The following is a 15777-nucleotide window of genomic DNA, read 5'->3' as shown; positions in this document are numbered from 1 at the left end:
TTCCGAAGTCCCCAATTCAACATCTAGATATACCAGCATAGTAATCAAGTCTCAAACCACTCCAACTCATCCTCTTTCCCAAACACCGCTCTATAAACCCTATCTCCATCCTCCTTGACCACCTCCTCTGTATGTATACTATGCAGACTATACTCCCTTTCATCAAGACTACTTCCATCTGTCCCATCTTTTGCAGACCCAAAGATGCGAATGTGAATGTATCCGTTGTCTAAAGCGGGCAGTTTGACTTTGCCGAAGAGATGCAGACCGTATGCTGTTACGGCTACGCGGACGGATTCGAGGTCGTCGGCGGTGAAGGATGCAAGGTCGCTGTCGGAGAGGTGCGAGACGGCGCGGAAGTATTCAGGTTCGTGCTCTAGAGGGTTGTTAGAGGGCTGAGGGGAGTCGATGGGACAGGGTGGGTTTACTGTCATGGTCGCGGCGGAGTTTTATGAGTTCGCTTTTCACAGTGTCGAGGATGGAGGTGAATGCCTCGAGGGACGCTTGCTGGGGCGCGTGCGATGCGCTCAGGTCGACGGTGTCTTCTGTTGCCATTGTGGATGCTGTGAAATTTGGTTATACACAATCAGAGCTATGCGTTAATAGGTGCGAAGTGTCAGCAAGTGATCTGGTGTACGGCAACTCTATATGCTGGCTATAGATTGTGCCATGTGCCATGTGCCATGACGTGGACCGATCAAGGATGAGATGTTGGATGAGGCGTGTCGCGTCTCAGCGAGTGGGCACCGAGCGCGCCTAGCCTGAAAAACCGGGCAGTTGAGGGTGGAAACTTGGTCTCACGGCTTGCAAAGCTTGGGAAGCACCGAAAGCTCGGGCATGGCTGGAGAGCATACTGAGAGACTAGGTTTCGACTGAGCGTGAGACGTGTAGACTTCACAGCGTGTGTTGAGTGCTAAACAGACGATAGCTTGAGGACCCTTGGACCCTGGAGAGCTTCGATGACTAAGCACACACTAGCGCACCTCCGCAACTTCCCCGCTCTGTTCATCTGCAATCTGGGACGTACCACCATCCGACGCAATCATGCATCAATAAAGATCCGTCCACCAGTCCGTCCCTCGACAGCTCAACGATCTTACCACCGGTTCAAGATCGAAAGACGGCAACGTGGAAATAATACGTGGGGTGCGGCAATGGTTCGAGGAATCAGAGTCATATCTACTCTGCACGTGCTTCCACGCGTGCAAGCGAACGATTATCACGGCTTACAACAGAGAAGAACTAATTCTGTACAGCTTGTTACCCTTTCCTTCGGGAAAATGCTAGCTTTCCGCGAACTGAAGTCGAATCGGGTGATGATGTTGTGTGCTTACCTATCTAGGCATACAGCTGCATGAGAACCAATGACTTTGGCGTCTAGGGCGTGTACTTGCGCCCTTCGCAAGACACCCATAAGCCTCTCAGTAGCTGCCTCCGCTCTCAAGTCCAAAGGAACTGGATCAAAATGTCTACGACTACCATCACAGAAGACCGCATTGAACTAACGAGTTACACTGCCACTTTACAACCACCGTCAAGCAAATCGTTACCCGGTCCCTCCAACTCAACATCGTTGAGTCACATCCATGATGACACACCAGACAACGCAGCCTACTCCGTCACCGCAGTACCAGACGGCGGATACGGATGGATAGTAGTCGCAGGCTCCTCAACGACGAGTTTCTGTAACAACGCCATCATCAACTGCTGGGGCGTTTTGCAAGCCGCATTACTCGATTCAACGCTGAAAGACGTCCCTCCATCCACACTCTCCTACGTCGGATCTCTGGGACTCGCAGGCGGTGCTTTGTACGGACTAGGAGCTGTCCGTCTCATGAGATTGATAGGCGGCCGGAAAACAATCCTCCTCGGCGTCTTCCTCATGGGCTTGGGGTTGATCGGAGCAAGCTTCTGCACGTCCAATCTCCCCGGTCTGTTCGGCACGTACAGCGTCATTGGCGGCATTGGTATGTCGCTCAACTGGACGGTCTGCAACACTGTTCCCGTGCAGTACTTTAGCGCTCGTCTCGGTCTGGCAAACGGTCTTATCAAGTTGGGCGGCGGAGTAGGCGGCTGCGTCATGGCCGTTGCATTGAACGCCCTGTACGAAAAAGTCGGGATCGAGTGGACTTTCCGCATACAGGGCCTACTTACCTGGGCTATCGGTCTTCCGGCTGCGTGGATGGTAAAGGATCGTGTGCCGCTTAGGAACATACCTTTTGTCGATCTCTCCATGTTCCGGTCTCTTACCTTCATTGTTACGTTCGTTGCAAGTGCCATTGGTGTCTTTGCGCTGTTCGTCCCGCCGTACTATCTACCACTATTCGCGCAGTCGATTGGTCTCAGTTCTAGTACTGGTGCTGCGCTCGTCGCTGCATTCAACGCCTGTAATGCCATCGGCCGTTTCATTGCAGGTCCTCTATGCGATAAGTTCGGCCCACTCAACACCTTCGTCATCGTCATGGTTATCAATGCCGCAAGCATGCTTGCGATCTGGCCAGTTTCGAATACCCTCGGTCCACTCGTCCTCTTCGCAATCCTAAATGGTGTTGCAAACGGCGCGTACTTTACCACCCAGCCAACAGTCGTCGCTGGTATCTTTGGCCCCGGACGAGCTGCCGTAGCTATGAGTATGTCAGTCACTGGCTGGAGCGTGGGGTATCTGATGGGCGCACCAATCGCTGGTTATTTGTTAGAGGCCGCTGGTGGTAGACGAGACGCCGCATCGGGTCAGAACATTGATGTTTATCGCCCTGCCATCTTCTATGCTGGTGGGACGGCGACTGTGTCTGCATTGTGCGTTCTTATTGCGCGGCTCACGGTGACGGGGAAATTGCGCAAAAAGGTCTGAGTGCCATGTACTGGGTGAACGGAAGAGTAGCGATAACTCGTTGCAGATGTGAATGATCAATCTTGCAGATAGACCTTACCTATAGAATTTGATGGAATCTATGTCGTCCTGCAAGGTACCCTCACATACGCAATGACCGTATGCACATCCCCCACGTCCATCCTCTCTCTCTCCTCTCTACTCACAAAATCCTTCAATTCGATCTCCTCTCGTCCCTTCTCTTCGAACCCCAGTCTCTCATACAACTCCCTCGCCTTATTTTCCTCCCCTGTCTCCAGATAAACAACCACACTCCTCTGATCAGCCATATCAAGTACGTGCCGTATAAGCCGCGCAGCCAAACCCTGTCCGCGATGCCCTGGATGCGTCGCCAAATTTTCAAGGAGGAAATGCGGAGCGCCTTGTACTACACGTTCGCGTAGAACACGAACTCGCATTGTGAATTCCGCGATGAGAGCGGTGTTGCAAGATGCGGGGAGAGAGTTGAGGTATATCTCTTCATCAAACGCTTCTCTTTCTTTTCTCTCTTCCTTTTCGTGCACTGTCTCCCCTAATTTTCCTCTGTTCTTGCTTTCCAACTTTTCTCCTTTGGAAGGGGGAGGAGGAACTGTCCACTGCGCGACACTGACGACATTCTCACTTTCCTCCTCACGCGCAACCATAAACAGCATACGTTTCTCTGCTATCTGCTGCGCGATTCGAGGTGTCATCGCATTGGCCAAGTCGTGTGATTCCACGTTGCCGAATTGGAGGCGCGAGAAGGGGGATTGCCATGATAGTGCGAAGAGGGAGGATATCGCCGAAGCGTCGGAGGGGAGCGCGTTCGAGATTGTGTAGGAAAGAGGCATTGTAACAGAATGTTGTTGGGTGTGGATATTGATGTTGAGATGGGGTTTCGTGGGTGAGGTAATGGATGGATAGATGTTCGGCGTGCCAAGATATTGGTCGGTGCTCGGAGTAGGAGCGGAGTTCGATGTTTGACGAGATGAGTGAGGCACTCCATCTAAGGAAAAAAACCGAACACCTAAGAGCCTACATTAAGTTAAAAGCTTGCGAAGTTAGTAGCCTAACGGCGACGTAGGCTCCTAGGTGTTCAGTTTTTCCCTTTCATGAGGTGGAGGCAGGAACGACCTCGAGAAGACAGGATGTGACGATGAACGGAAGTCAGGAGCCGCATACGTTAGGGTATTTTGCAGAACTTGAATGAATCGTATTTAAACACCTACACCCCCTCAACTCAACAATCTAAACGCACCAACGACCCAGTCCTACACCTCAGACCAAGCCGTCCAAAAAAAGAACGGGACAAAAAAAGTTCAAATTCTCAAGAAACTGAAAGCATTCATTACATCATTCAATCATACCACAACCCAAGCCCACCCACCCTATAGTCTTCAAAGTCGAAGAAAGTAAGAGAGAAAAAAGATGAGCCGGCACCGCCTACGAAGCAGCTAAAGAAAACCGGAAGCTCGTGGTATAGATAAAACATGTCTTTCAGAGTATAACACGCGCAGCAGCACGAGATCACGCTCGTCTGTTGTGGGGAAGAACAAACGCACGTAGAACAGAACCAGCTGATTTCCTCCAACCAGCTCTGAATCCCGCCAAATGTGTGTTAGGGTAGGATGATGCGATAGTGCCGTTCGTTCGGTCGGTAGAAGAGAGAAGAGCAAAAAGAGGTATTTGTGAAACCAGCCTCCCTCCACATACAGACACAAACCCAAATTTCGCCGGGGCAAGAAGGGTATGTTTGCCCCTAGGATATATCATGGAACGGGAAGAGAGAGTAAAAGAGCAAGCGGTGTATGCCGAGCACGCCGTGGAAGAACGCCTGAATCAATGCCCCAAATAGTGTAGTAGCGCCCCGTGATGCCGAAAAGCAGTGTAATAACAGAATTTACCGTTGGCAGAAGAGTTCAATCTCGCCGAGGCCGCCGCCGGGGTTGAGATTGCTTTGCTGCTCTTTCCAGTTCTCAAACGCCTCTTGTACGTCGTCGTCGCATTGAATGCTGACGTACGTGTTGTCGCTGTCCAGGTACTTTAGCTTGACTTGGCCGGAGCCAAGTGAGACGGATGTCGATCGCTGGAGCTTGGCATCGATGCGATCTTTGAGCGACTGGTAGCTGATGTTGGTGCTGACGACCAGAACCATCGAGCTTCCGGCCGATGGGCAGTGCACCTTGACTTTAAGTTGTGTCGGTATGCTTGAGTCTTGGCCAAGCGGTGGCGACATGTTTCGTGAATCCATAGACGCTGGCGTTAAAGTGCCCTGGCTTCGCTCAAACGATGATGCGGGCGTCATTGTACGTATTGGGTAGTTCGGATCGCGGCGCATGGCATTGTTGTGGTACTCGTTGTTCGCGTTGGCCAACTCCGCGGCGGTTCGTTGCTGTATCAAGCGGTCTCTTTGGATCGCTGGTGACTGGGTTGCAGCGCGTGGCGGTGGGTTGTTGGGCGAGTTACTGTTACTTCGGTTGACAATCGCGGCATTGTAGGCGTAGTGGGTGGGGAAAGGTGGCACATCTGGTACTGGCTGTGACGGCGGCGCTCTTCGTGTTTGTCCTTGGAGATGTGAGTTGATGTCAGGGCTACTAGCTGCCCGCAATCTACCTTGCTGTGAAAGAGTGGAATTGGCCGGAAGTGACGGGCGTTGCATCGCACGGCCTTGGGGATGTTGAACATTTTCGCCCCTGGATCCGTGGCGCGACTGAGCAGGAGCAGTGTGCCGGTTGTTCTCATCGTGCGAATATCCGTTTGGCGGAGCTTGACGAGGGAAGGGGAATGTGCCGTTCGACGACGAGCTTGTGCGGGCATTGGAGTGTGTTGACATGGGAGTTTGCATTGGTGTTTCTGCCGTAGGTGAGAAGTAGGATTCATTGTTGGAGGCATTCTGTATCTGCTGGGTGCGCAGGGTTAGTGCTGGCTGACCGTTGTAGCCCATAGGAAAACGTGGAGGCGGTACCCTTGAGTCTCCATCTGGAGGGCCGCTTTCACCAGTCGTTGACCGCGAACGCAACGAGGGCGTGGAACTGTTTTGTCTGTAGGGATAGCCTGTGACGGGGTCAATGTCCTCGTCGCCGTCTTCATCGTCGTCTTCTTGGTAGGGGTTTTCGAGCACTTGGTCGCGCATGTACGCGAACTGGGTATCTGATGGCTTGGAGGCTGTGGTGCTGGCACTGGTGCGCGCCTGGTCCTTCCACACACGGCGCTGGGTATCGACCTGCATGGCCCACTTTTTCATGGTTTCCTCGGAGGTGAATTTGATGATGAAGTTTTCGATTCCAGGGTCTCCCTTCCAGAAGATCTGACATGTGTAGGAGCCTGAATGGTCAGCGGGTATGAAGTAAGTGGAGGATGTCAAGCGTACCTGGCTTCTGTAGGGAGATGGTCTCTGTGACGTTTTGCATGAAGATGCGGCCTTTGAGCTGTAGCTTGGGCTTTCCGTCTTTGGTGACCAGGGTACGGGTTGACATTTTGTTCTTTGGCTTGTTGACGTTGATCTCTTTGCAGCAGAGGAGTATCATTTCGAAGAGGTAAATCTTGTACTGTGGAGAATTAGTGATGCACGGAGGTTTGATCGGTGGGTGTGCCTACCTCGCGCTCTTCGTTCTTGGAAGTCATGCTCTCGCCCTTCAGCACCGTGTACTGGCCGTGTAGAAGCAGGTCTCCAAAGCCTTCAATTCGGTGGCCCTTCCAGTCCTCTACAAGCGTCTTGAGCTCCTCAACCGCCTCGACGCGTTCTTCCCGAGCAATCGCGTCGTTGGTTCCTGCGAGTACGGAGGAGGCTGCTTCGATGCCCTTGGAAATGTCTTCGCGTCGTCCTTCGTCGAGGTCGCCCTTGTCGCGGAGTTGCTGCAGTGTGTTAGAAATGGGATTCTGGGCTAGGTTTTGGAGATCATACCTGAAGTAGGAGGGGGTATTTGGTGAGTCGTTGGAAGGGCTTCAGTAGGAAAGATGCGAGGAGTGTCGGCGATTCCACCATCTGTCGCATCTCTGGCGGCCCTCCCGTCTCCTTCAGCTTGTCAAATTCGCGCATGGCAATTTGCTCGCACTTCTTCTGGTTCGCGATGTACGGCTCGTAGACCTTGAAGGCATCCTTGTACAGCACGAAAAGGTTGCCCCAATTTTGCTCGTCCGGGTGCTGTGCATTGGTCTGCTCGACGCGGATGAGGAAGCGGCGCTGGAAGTCGAGGAGGGCGTTGAGGTTGAGGAAGATGTCGTGGACCTGGTCGCCGCTGATGACGCCCTTCTCTTCGACCAGCTTCTTGAACTCCTGCAGCAGCTCCAGATGCTGGACGTAGGTGCGCTCCGTCTTGACCAGCTCGTCGATAATGTGCTCGCGCTGAGTGCGCTTGGTGACGACGCCGCCGACATTCTCGAGGGTCTCGGCAACGCCAGCGATCTTGCCCTGGGCGACCAGCTCGTCGAGCACTTTGTTGACCACGTTGGTGACCTGGGGATCTGTTAGCGCGGGCCTACCCCACAGTCTCGTCGTGCGGGCTCACCTTCACAAAACCAGTTGTGTCGTCACCGTACAGGTCGCCGAGGATGAAGCAGCTCTCCTGGGGGATGCCCAGCTCGGCGACGCAGCTCTGGATGAACTTGTAGCAGGCCATCTTCTCGTTCTTCTTGAGGCTCTTCTCGTCCTGCTTGGAGCTGGGGATGCTCAGCAGCGTGCGGGGCCCCAGGGCGTTGTACAGCTCCATCAGCGGGTAGCCGCGGCGGAAGGTGCGCCAGAGCAGCGTGACGGGGTCGGCATCGTCGTCGGCCTTGCCCTCCTCCTCGGCGATCCAGCGGTCGAAGCCCGGGATGAAGCGCAGGCGCATCTGCAGCGTCAGGCAGCGCTGGAACAGCGAGGTGTCCTTGTCGGCCCGCTTGTTGAGGACATTGTCGCTGGCTTCGACGGGCCCGCCATTGACGGGCGTGGAGGACGTGGGAAAGGCGGGCGGGGGGTGGAAGAGGGTGCTGCTGCTGGTGGCCTGGGTGCTCTGCGTGTCGCGCGCGCTGCTGTGCGAGTAGCTCGAGTAGGTGCTCTGGAAGCTCTGGTGCGACATGAGGGCAGGCGGCCCGGTCGAGGTCATCCGGGCGTGTGCAGTGTGCTGTGAGGGCGACTTGGGGGGTGGATGGGAGACGGCAAAGGTGGTATGGGCTCTCACCAGACCCGAGTGAAACGATAGTCCGCCCTCCATGCTGCTTTCATCGATCTCCTTGCGCTCGCGCTAGCACCTAGGCGGTCAGGGTCGCTGCTGCTAACTGAACAGGGCGGCGATGTGGAGCGTGCGGCGACAGGAGCAAAATCACCGCCGGCCTGCATTCGGGTCGCGATAATCTCTTCTTGCTGTAGATGGGCGATAATCGTGCAATCTCGCAGGACGTCTCGCATGAGGTGTCGGGCGGCGCACGCCTAAAGGGGTTCACGGCTCGTCGTTTCACCCGCCCTGTAGGCGTTGCAGCCGGCACGTGACTGCGACTACAAAACTCAATACACGCCCGTCACTGGCATCTGCTGGCCGTCCCAGGCTGGCAGCTGGCTGGCCGTTGGGCGCTGCTTGTGCCAGCGACGCTGTTTGCAGCACGGCTCGGTGACACCCCACAGCCATGCGGCGCGTCGCCGTTCCACTCATTTCCTGTGCCAGTCCTTTGATCACGACCGAGTCTGCGATATATGACAGCTGACTCACAGCGGCGCCTCGCTCATGACTTGCGATGACTTGCCAGGTTAGCAATGTGAATGCACGCGCGTGCCTATCACATCATCTCCAGCATCTGCCGCCTGCCGTTCGTCATGTCGGCACAGGCGCTGCCTTGGGCCGCGATCGCCCCTCTGCCTGCCCGTCGCGGACCCATTTCTCCAGCCTTGCTAGCCCCAAGTACACCACGCGGCTCATGCGAGTATTGCTAGAGAGCGGCAGTCGAGCGGTGTGAGAAAGCAATTCCCATTCTTTGGCCATGAGGTTGCCGGGAAGGCCATGGGAGGCCGGATACGCGCCCGTTCTCACATGCCGTCCGACGGGCACACAGTATTGGTCCACCTCAGGCGAACGCGAGAGCAGGTGATGTTCCCGATCGGCGCTTGAACGCCCGCAGCTACCTGGGCGATATAATAAAACCTTCAAGACAGCCGTCGGATATCCACGTGAAGTTGTCACATCTGTCAGGCATCCTCAAACAGTCTTGACTCCCCGCGTCCCAACAGTAAAATTCAAACAGGCGATTGCGCAACCGTTGACTAATCGCTGCTTCACGTAGACGGCACACCTTCACATGAAAGCAACGACATCGGGGAATTGTTGCATTTCTTCTAGCCCGCATCCTTCAACTTCTAGTGCATCAGACCGTTAAGCGGGCATCTAGCGTCCCTCTCCTGGTGTGTCTCAGATGCAGCGACTTGGCCGCACGAGTAGTAGTCCGCATGCCCTAGGCAGCTCGGCTAGCGGCAGATCTGGAGTGAATGGGCGCGGGTGCACGGGCGTGTGTCGCGGGAAGCCATGACATGCTGCACCTGGGCATCTCGAGGCTCTGCGCAAGTGGGAGAGCCATCGCGAAGTTGACATTTCCATCCTTGACTTGACCTCACCCCGCCGTGATAACCCGAACGCGCATCGCACCCCGTACCTCGCCACCCGTCGCTTTCCGCATCGCCAGTACCCTGATTACCAAGAGCGCCAGGCAGCACCAGCCCGACACCCTGCCAGCGCATGTTGAGACAGCATAACACAATCCTCTCGCCGCCGTCCAGCGCGCTGCAAACGGCCGCAGCATCACTTTTCAGCTAGCGACCTTTGTCTCCACTCACCCACATCCTCGCGTGCACCACCATGGCAGGCCCTCTAGGCAACCCCAACGCCCAATTTTCTGGCCCGCCCTACATGCATCCTTTCCGCCCCGCCTCTGCCATGAGCGCAAACCGCTTCGACGAAGGCTACTCCGAGGACACGAGGAGCCAGAATGAGGGCGACATGGCTATGCGCAGCGACGTGCGCTTGACCGACGCCGAGATGGACGCCGACTCGCCGTTTGCCCTGCCCGACTGGGTCATGAACCTGAGCGAGAACGAACGCAGTGGTGAGTAGCCGTTATAACGACCAGCACATATGCGCTGACGTTTCGTATAGAATTCGCATACGCTATCCTGCGCTCGCTGCGGACCTCTTCGATAGCCGGCATCGTCGAGAAGCTCAACCCACTCCTCCATCTCGACCCTGTCATGTACCTCCCGCCCGAGATCACCTTCCAGATCCTCTCATATCTCAACCCCGAGACGCTATTACGCGCGTCAACACTATCCCGCTCGTGGAGAGAACGCGTGCTCGACAGCCCCTTATGGAAATTGCTTTTCAGGCTAGAAGGCTGGAACTCCAACTTCCCACAGGTGCGCGCATACGAGGAGGCGCAAAGACAGAAGCGCGCAGAGTTCAAGGAGAAGGAGCGGAAGACGCGACACAGAGCCGCCGAAGACACCGATTACGGCAAACCATCCCACAAGAAGCGCGTGCGAGAACGGCAGTTGTTTGGTGACGGGGCCGCGTCGGAGAATGGCTCACAAAACATATCAGAGCCAATGGCCGTTAGTGGTTCTGCGGGCAATGCCTGGGGCGAACAACACGGTGCTGTAGAGGTTGATGACAGTCCATCTGTCAGGTCTGAGGATAAGATGGAGGGCATCTCCTTCCACGGTGCATCGCCGACAGCCTCGCCTACCGATGTGGCACGCCGAGAAAGAAGACAAGGCGCGGTCACCGAAGAAGCGTCACAGGCGAGCACCTCCGCGGAGACCAGCGGGCCTCCGATACACCCCTCGCTCTTGCTCCCCGGCCCAGAAGCAAGGATCAACTGGCAATATCTCTACAAGCAAAAGAGAAGGCTAGAAGAGAACTGGAGCACTGGGCGTTATTCCAACTTCCAGCTACCACACCCAAATCATCCCGAGGAAGCTCATACCGAGTGCGTGTATACCATACAGTATTCTGGGAAGTTCCTGGTGAGCGGCAGCAGGGATAAGAGCATCAGGGTCTGGAACCTAGACACTCAGCGCCTTGTACACCCGCCACTCGTCGGCCACGCAGCGTCCGTGCTGTGCTTACAGTTCGACGAGCGCCCCGAACAAGACATTGTAGTCTCTGGTGGTAGCGACTGTAGAGTGATTCTGTGGAAGTTTTCCACTGGACGCATCATCAAGGAAATCGAAAAAGCGCATTCTGAGTCGGTCCTGAATCTCAGGTTCGACGATCGCTACCTGGTTACTTGCTCGAAAGACAAGACGATCAAAGTATGGAATCGCAAAGAGATGCTGCCAACCGACGATACCTACCCTTCATCGACCATGAAGTCGGGCGCTCGCTTCCCCTCTTACATTATCAATATGCAGGAACACGTCGAGAGCCAACACCTCCACTTCAAGCCTCTCCTTCCGTACAGCCTGATCATGACTTTGGAAGGACATGGCGCTGCAGTCAATGCCATACAGATCCTCGATGGTCAGATCGTCTCGGCATCTGGAGATAGGAGTGTCAAGTGCTGGGACGTTCGCACTGGCGCATGCACTAGAACATTCTCAGGGCATACCAAGGGCATCGCATGTGTCCAATTCGACGGACGACGCATCGTTAGTGGCAGCTCGGACGAAAGTGTACGCATCTTCGACCGTGCAACGGGGGCTGAAGTGGCCTGCTTGAACGGCCACAGTAATCTTGTGCGCACTGTGCAAGCTCAATTCGGCGACCTTCCTGGCAACGAAGAAGAGCTCGAAGCCGAAGCGCGGTCGATTGATCAGAACTACTTCGCAGCACAGGCCAGTGGCCAGCTCACTGGTCAGAACCTCAGCAGAGAACAGCGACGCGCTCGTAACGCCGGTTCTCGTGACCCATCGAAGGTTTTCGCCTACGGGGCCAAACTACCACCCGGTGGCGGTGGCAGCAAGTGGGCGCGCATCGTCTCCGGTTCATATGACGAGACAGTCATCATCTGGAAGCGAGGACCCGACGGAGCATGGGAGAAGTCGCAAACCCTCCTCCAAAACGATGCCGTCCGAGCAGCCGGTGGCCGCCCTCGAAGACCCGTCAACCACGCAGCCAACGCAAACCACCCTGCCCAACTCCCGAACCAGCAAGCAAACCCCCAGACCGCCGCACAACAAAACAACTTCCAAGCCCTCGCGCAGCAAGCCCAGGCTCAAGCCCAAGCAGCCCAAACCCTCGCCCAACAAGCCCACGCCCTCCACGCAGCATCCCAAGCAATGCATGGCCCTGCCGCCGCCGCCGCCGCCAACGCACCCGCAAACACAGCAGCCACCGCCAACCCAGCTCCCGCAGCGAACAACCCACCTGCCGCAAACGCTGCACCCGCACAACAAGGTGCTGCAGGCCCTGCGAACGCTGCACCACACCACCACCATCACCATCATCACCACCAGCCTCATCCCCTCGCCGCACCTCTCACCAACAACGGCACCAACTCGCGCGTCTTCAAACTGCAGTTCGATGCCAGGAGGATTATCTGTTGTAGTCAGGATCCGACGATTGTGGGGTGGGATTTTGCGAATGGGGATAGGGATATTATGCTTGCTAGTCAGTTTTTTGGGGACTCTTATTAGATGTGAGAGGGTTTTGGTGGTTTCTGGGTGATGGTTGATGGGGATTATTTGTATGATGATTTATGTATATAGGGGCATGTTTGCATCGCATTGGGTGGTGGATTCGGTTTTTGGTGGGTGTGTTTTGTAGCGCCCCTTGACAGGTTAATGATATATCAGATCAACTATACTTGTTCAATTGCCGAAAGTTCTGACGGTACAGTGAGGGTATCTGATTAATCTAAATTGTGTCATCGACTTCCAATCCAGCGACTTCTTCCATGTCCAGCTAATCTTGTACCCGCACAGGTGACATACATGATGCACGGCTGGCTACGCTGTGCCCGGAGCCAACGATCACTAAAGCCCGTGCATGAGACGAGCGTCTCTGATTGCCGCTGTGTGAGTCGAAACACCATGCGGTAGCTGTACCTTTTGCATGCTTCACCGAAATCAGCCTGGATAGTCGATTGCGTCCACGAGTTCCCAAATCACTGCCCCCGCTCTTTCATCCCCTTTCCTAGAGCGCAAGCCGATTTCTGATATATATCATTGGGTGAGATGAAGTTACTGCGTTAGACAAGGCGAGAATATTGGAGGAACTTGATTGATGTATCGTAACAATGCCCAGACGACCTTGTCGATTCGAACGAGCTAGAAATAGGTGTCCTGCGTAGCTCTGATAATCGCGATTTCTCACATGCAAGAATACCTTTGTTTATGAGATAACATGTATTATGGGAACTGTGAGTACCTCACTGCTCCCTCTGCGTCATTGCAGTACTCACAGAGTACCTACGTACTGGCGGAGAAAATCGCTATCCACTAGACAAGATCGAAATACTGAGCCGCGATGCCGGCGTTTTGAAGCGCCTCTACACTAGTTTGGATCATTGGAACCCTGTTCTCTCCCAGATCACGAACTAAAAAGCCGGGATTGATGAGTAGTTTATCCAGTCTAGGGTCTTCGTATTGTACTTGTTTTGTGAGCTCATTCCAGTAGGCAAACCGATACCCCAACTCGTTCGCATCATATCGATTGACTGCCTGTAGGTGTTCCGGTAGGGGTCCTAACAGGACCTCGCCAGTATTGACCCCTGACATGTATGACTGGCCAACAAATTGATAGGTTTTCGCCTCTGTTTGGCGAAGTACGACGGTAGATTCGCAGCCCAGAAGTACGCAGACTTTATCACCCGGTCTGGCGGATACTGGAGCGATGCCAACAGAACCTTTTGTGGTGAGGAAAAATGACCGGTGGCGACACATCTTTCGGACCCTGTTTTGATATGTGGCCCAATCATCTGCAAAATCCTGAGTCCCGAGTGCGGAGGGTTCTGTCGTTAATCTAGACTTGAATGTTTGCAGGACCGACTTGAAGTCTGGGAAGCCTTTGCGATTCGGGACCATGACATGGCAGAAAATACCACAGCAAAGCGCATCACACGCAGCAGACAACCAAGATGTCTCTGTGATGGCGAAGGTAGCCGAGTTGGATAGGAACAATTCCCAGAGAACCATCAGCATGGTCAGAAAATCAGAGTCCGCGGTGCCGAAATGCATGGATCTTACGTCGTGTATTGTCGCCGCAGCCAAACCAGCAACGCTCAAGATCCCATCTCTTTTGCTACTGGTGATCGATCTGAGATAAGCGTTCGCGTTGCTTTCCAATATTGAAATTGGCGCCGTTATCTGACCAACCGTCCAATCTGGAACCCATGTTGGCATTTGAAGGGACGCATCTTGCAGCTCACACTGCAACAGTATGGACAAACGGTTCCAGTTTTTGATGTAATTCAGGGTGACATCTTGGTAGACAAGACCTACACTCCGAGTATAGTCTGGGATTATGCCGATGCTCTGATGATTCGGGTGGAGTAAGCTGAGTATGCCATAAATTCTGTCACGGGGATCCGTGCATTTGACTTGGTAGATCTCCCTTCGCAAAGAATGGAGAGAATACTTTTGGCGATCGCAGACTCTATACACCAATTGCAAACGTGGATTAAGTGCAATTGCCCATTGATTGCTTCCCCCATGCGTTTCAAAGCGAGTTTTAAGAAAGAAGATGGTATTGCTAAACAAGTACCAAGGCATGACGAGTTTGCCACAAAGGATGATTGCCTGGGTTGCCAGTCCGATCTCTTGTCGAACCCAGAGACGTTCGAACCACTGTCGATTCAAGAGACGATAGAGACCCTCGAATTCCATCCCTCGACCCCAGTCAAGGTGTAGTTGGTCTTCCAAGCTATGAGGTGAATTGGTGACTGCGCTCGTTTCCTTGAACAAATGATTGTGCCAATCCACTTCTATGCTGGAACCAATGGCATGGATCATGTTGAAGGCATGGAGAAAATCGTCTTCTTCAGGCCCAAGCCAGACAATAACTTGATGTGCTGCTCGGTAGATATCGCTCATCAAAGTGACTTGATAACTTCGTTCCTTCACATCGCTCTGATCTATGCAAACTGCATCTACCCACAATGTTCGGGACTCGTTCGCGTCTCTGAGATGCTGTAACGCTGTCGCTAAGTTTTGCGTCACTGAAATGGTGTGTTTTCGGGAAGGACCGACAAGAAGGGAAACCGGGTTAGCCGACGAGCCCCACACGTAAGAGAGCGCCTCGTAGTTGGGAGTGCCATCCAAAAGCACTTGCTTCAGCTCCACATGAAGGTCATCTGAAAAGTCACCAGGACTGAGTCTCAGGAGCCTGACATGTTTGCCTTCTTGAGGAGGCGGAAGAGCTGGATATCGGTATGGAGGCATGGCAGTTCGAAAGCGAAAGGGTTGAGGCTTCGGCAGAATTTGTTCGAGATGGAGGATGCGAGATTATCAAGCCTGTGGCCAAGGAATCGAACGACGCCACGGAGTTCAGTTGATGGAATGTACGATATGACAATTTAGTGGTCTTAACGAGCTTGAGTATTTTCATGTAGCGGAGGCGGCGGTAGTGGTGAAGGACGAAACGGATCAGATGCCGTGGGCACTGTGGGTTTGACGTTATCTTGAAGCGGTTGATGATGAGTGAGATCGGATGAAATCACGGAACATGCTTCGCGCCCCAACTTAAGTCCTGCAGAGGTATGCCAGTGGCTGCATCGATAAGCACCGGCGATCGCTGTGTTCCATGTCAGCACTCTATGCTGTGAGCGAATGATAGGGAGAGCTCATGCATGGAACGTTGGTGTTGTGTTTGATTGGCGCTATGCTTGTGAAAACGCCATGAGGTGGCGCTGTAGCTCTCACCGGAAATCCATGGGTCCAATGACGGTCGCAGTCGTATATCTACGCCCGATCGAGACGAATATGCGATATCTGTAGTCATTCATGAGACCATATGCACGAGGACGAGATG

At 54.1% G+C, this 15777-nt stretch overlaps 4 protein-coding genes across 4 annotated transcripts; 2 read left to right on the top strand and 2 right to left on the bottom strand.

The window, feature by feature from the left end:
- Positions 1 to 44: 44 nt before the first annotated feature.
- J4E92_007387 (uncharacterized protein) lies at positions 45 to 555 on the bottom strand (the record flags this gene model as incomplete). Its single annotated transcript, XM_051498750.1, has 2 exons — positions 45 to 376; positions 429 to 555. 2 exons carry the CDS (start codon positions 553 to 555, stop codon positions 45 to 47), a joined length of 459 nt encoding a protein of 152 aa, XP_051351024.1.
- Positions 556 to 1465: 910 nt separating this feature from the next.
- J4E92_007386 (uncharacterized protein) lies at positions 1466 to 2851 on the top strand (the record flags this gene model as incomplete). The annotated part of the gene is made up of 1 exon (XM_051498749.1): positions 1466 to 2851. The coding sequence occupies one exon, from the start codon at positions 1466 to 1468 to the stop codon at positions 2849 to 2851; it is 1386 nt and encodes a 461-aa protein (XP_051351023.1).
- A 1897-nt stretch (positions 2852 to 4748) lies between these two features.
- Positions 4749 to 7905, bottom strand: J4E92_007385 (uncharacterized protein; the record flags this gene model as incomplete). Its single annotated transcript, XM_051498748.1, has 5 exons — positions 4749 to 6172; positions 6219 to 6396; positions 6446 to 6703; positions 6753 to 7304; positions 7357 to 7905. 5 exons carry the CDS (start codon positions 7903 to 7905, stop codon positions 4749 to 4751), a joined length of 2961 nt encoding a protein of 986 aa, XP_051351022.1.
- A 1764-nt stretch (positions 7906 to 9669) lies between these two features.
- J4E92_007384 (uncharacterized protein) lies at positions 9670 to 12443 on the top strand (the record flags this gene model as incomplete). Its single annotated transcript, XM_051498747.1, has 2 exons — positions 9670 to 9916; positions 9967 to 12443. 2 exons carry the CDS (start codon positions 9670 to 9672, stop codon positions 12441 to 12443), a joined length of 2724 nt encoding a protein of 907 aa, XP_051351021.1.
- Between the last annotated feature and the right edge of the window lie 3334 nt (positions 12444 to 15777).

This window comes from Alternaria infectoria (assembly GCF_024043175.1).
Source record: "Alternaria infectoria strain BMP 0036 chromosome Unknown scaffold_12, whole genome shotgun sequence".
NCBI classification, from domain to species: Eukaryota; Fungi; Ascomycota; class Dothideomycetes; order Pleosporales; family Pleosporaceae; genus Alternaria; species Alternaria infectoria.
Note: the sequence above shows the minus strand (reverse complement) of the source record. Positions and strands in the feature narration are given on the sequence as shown.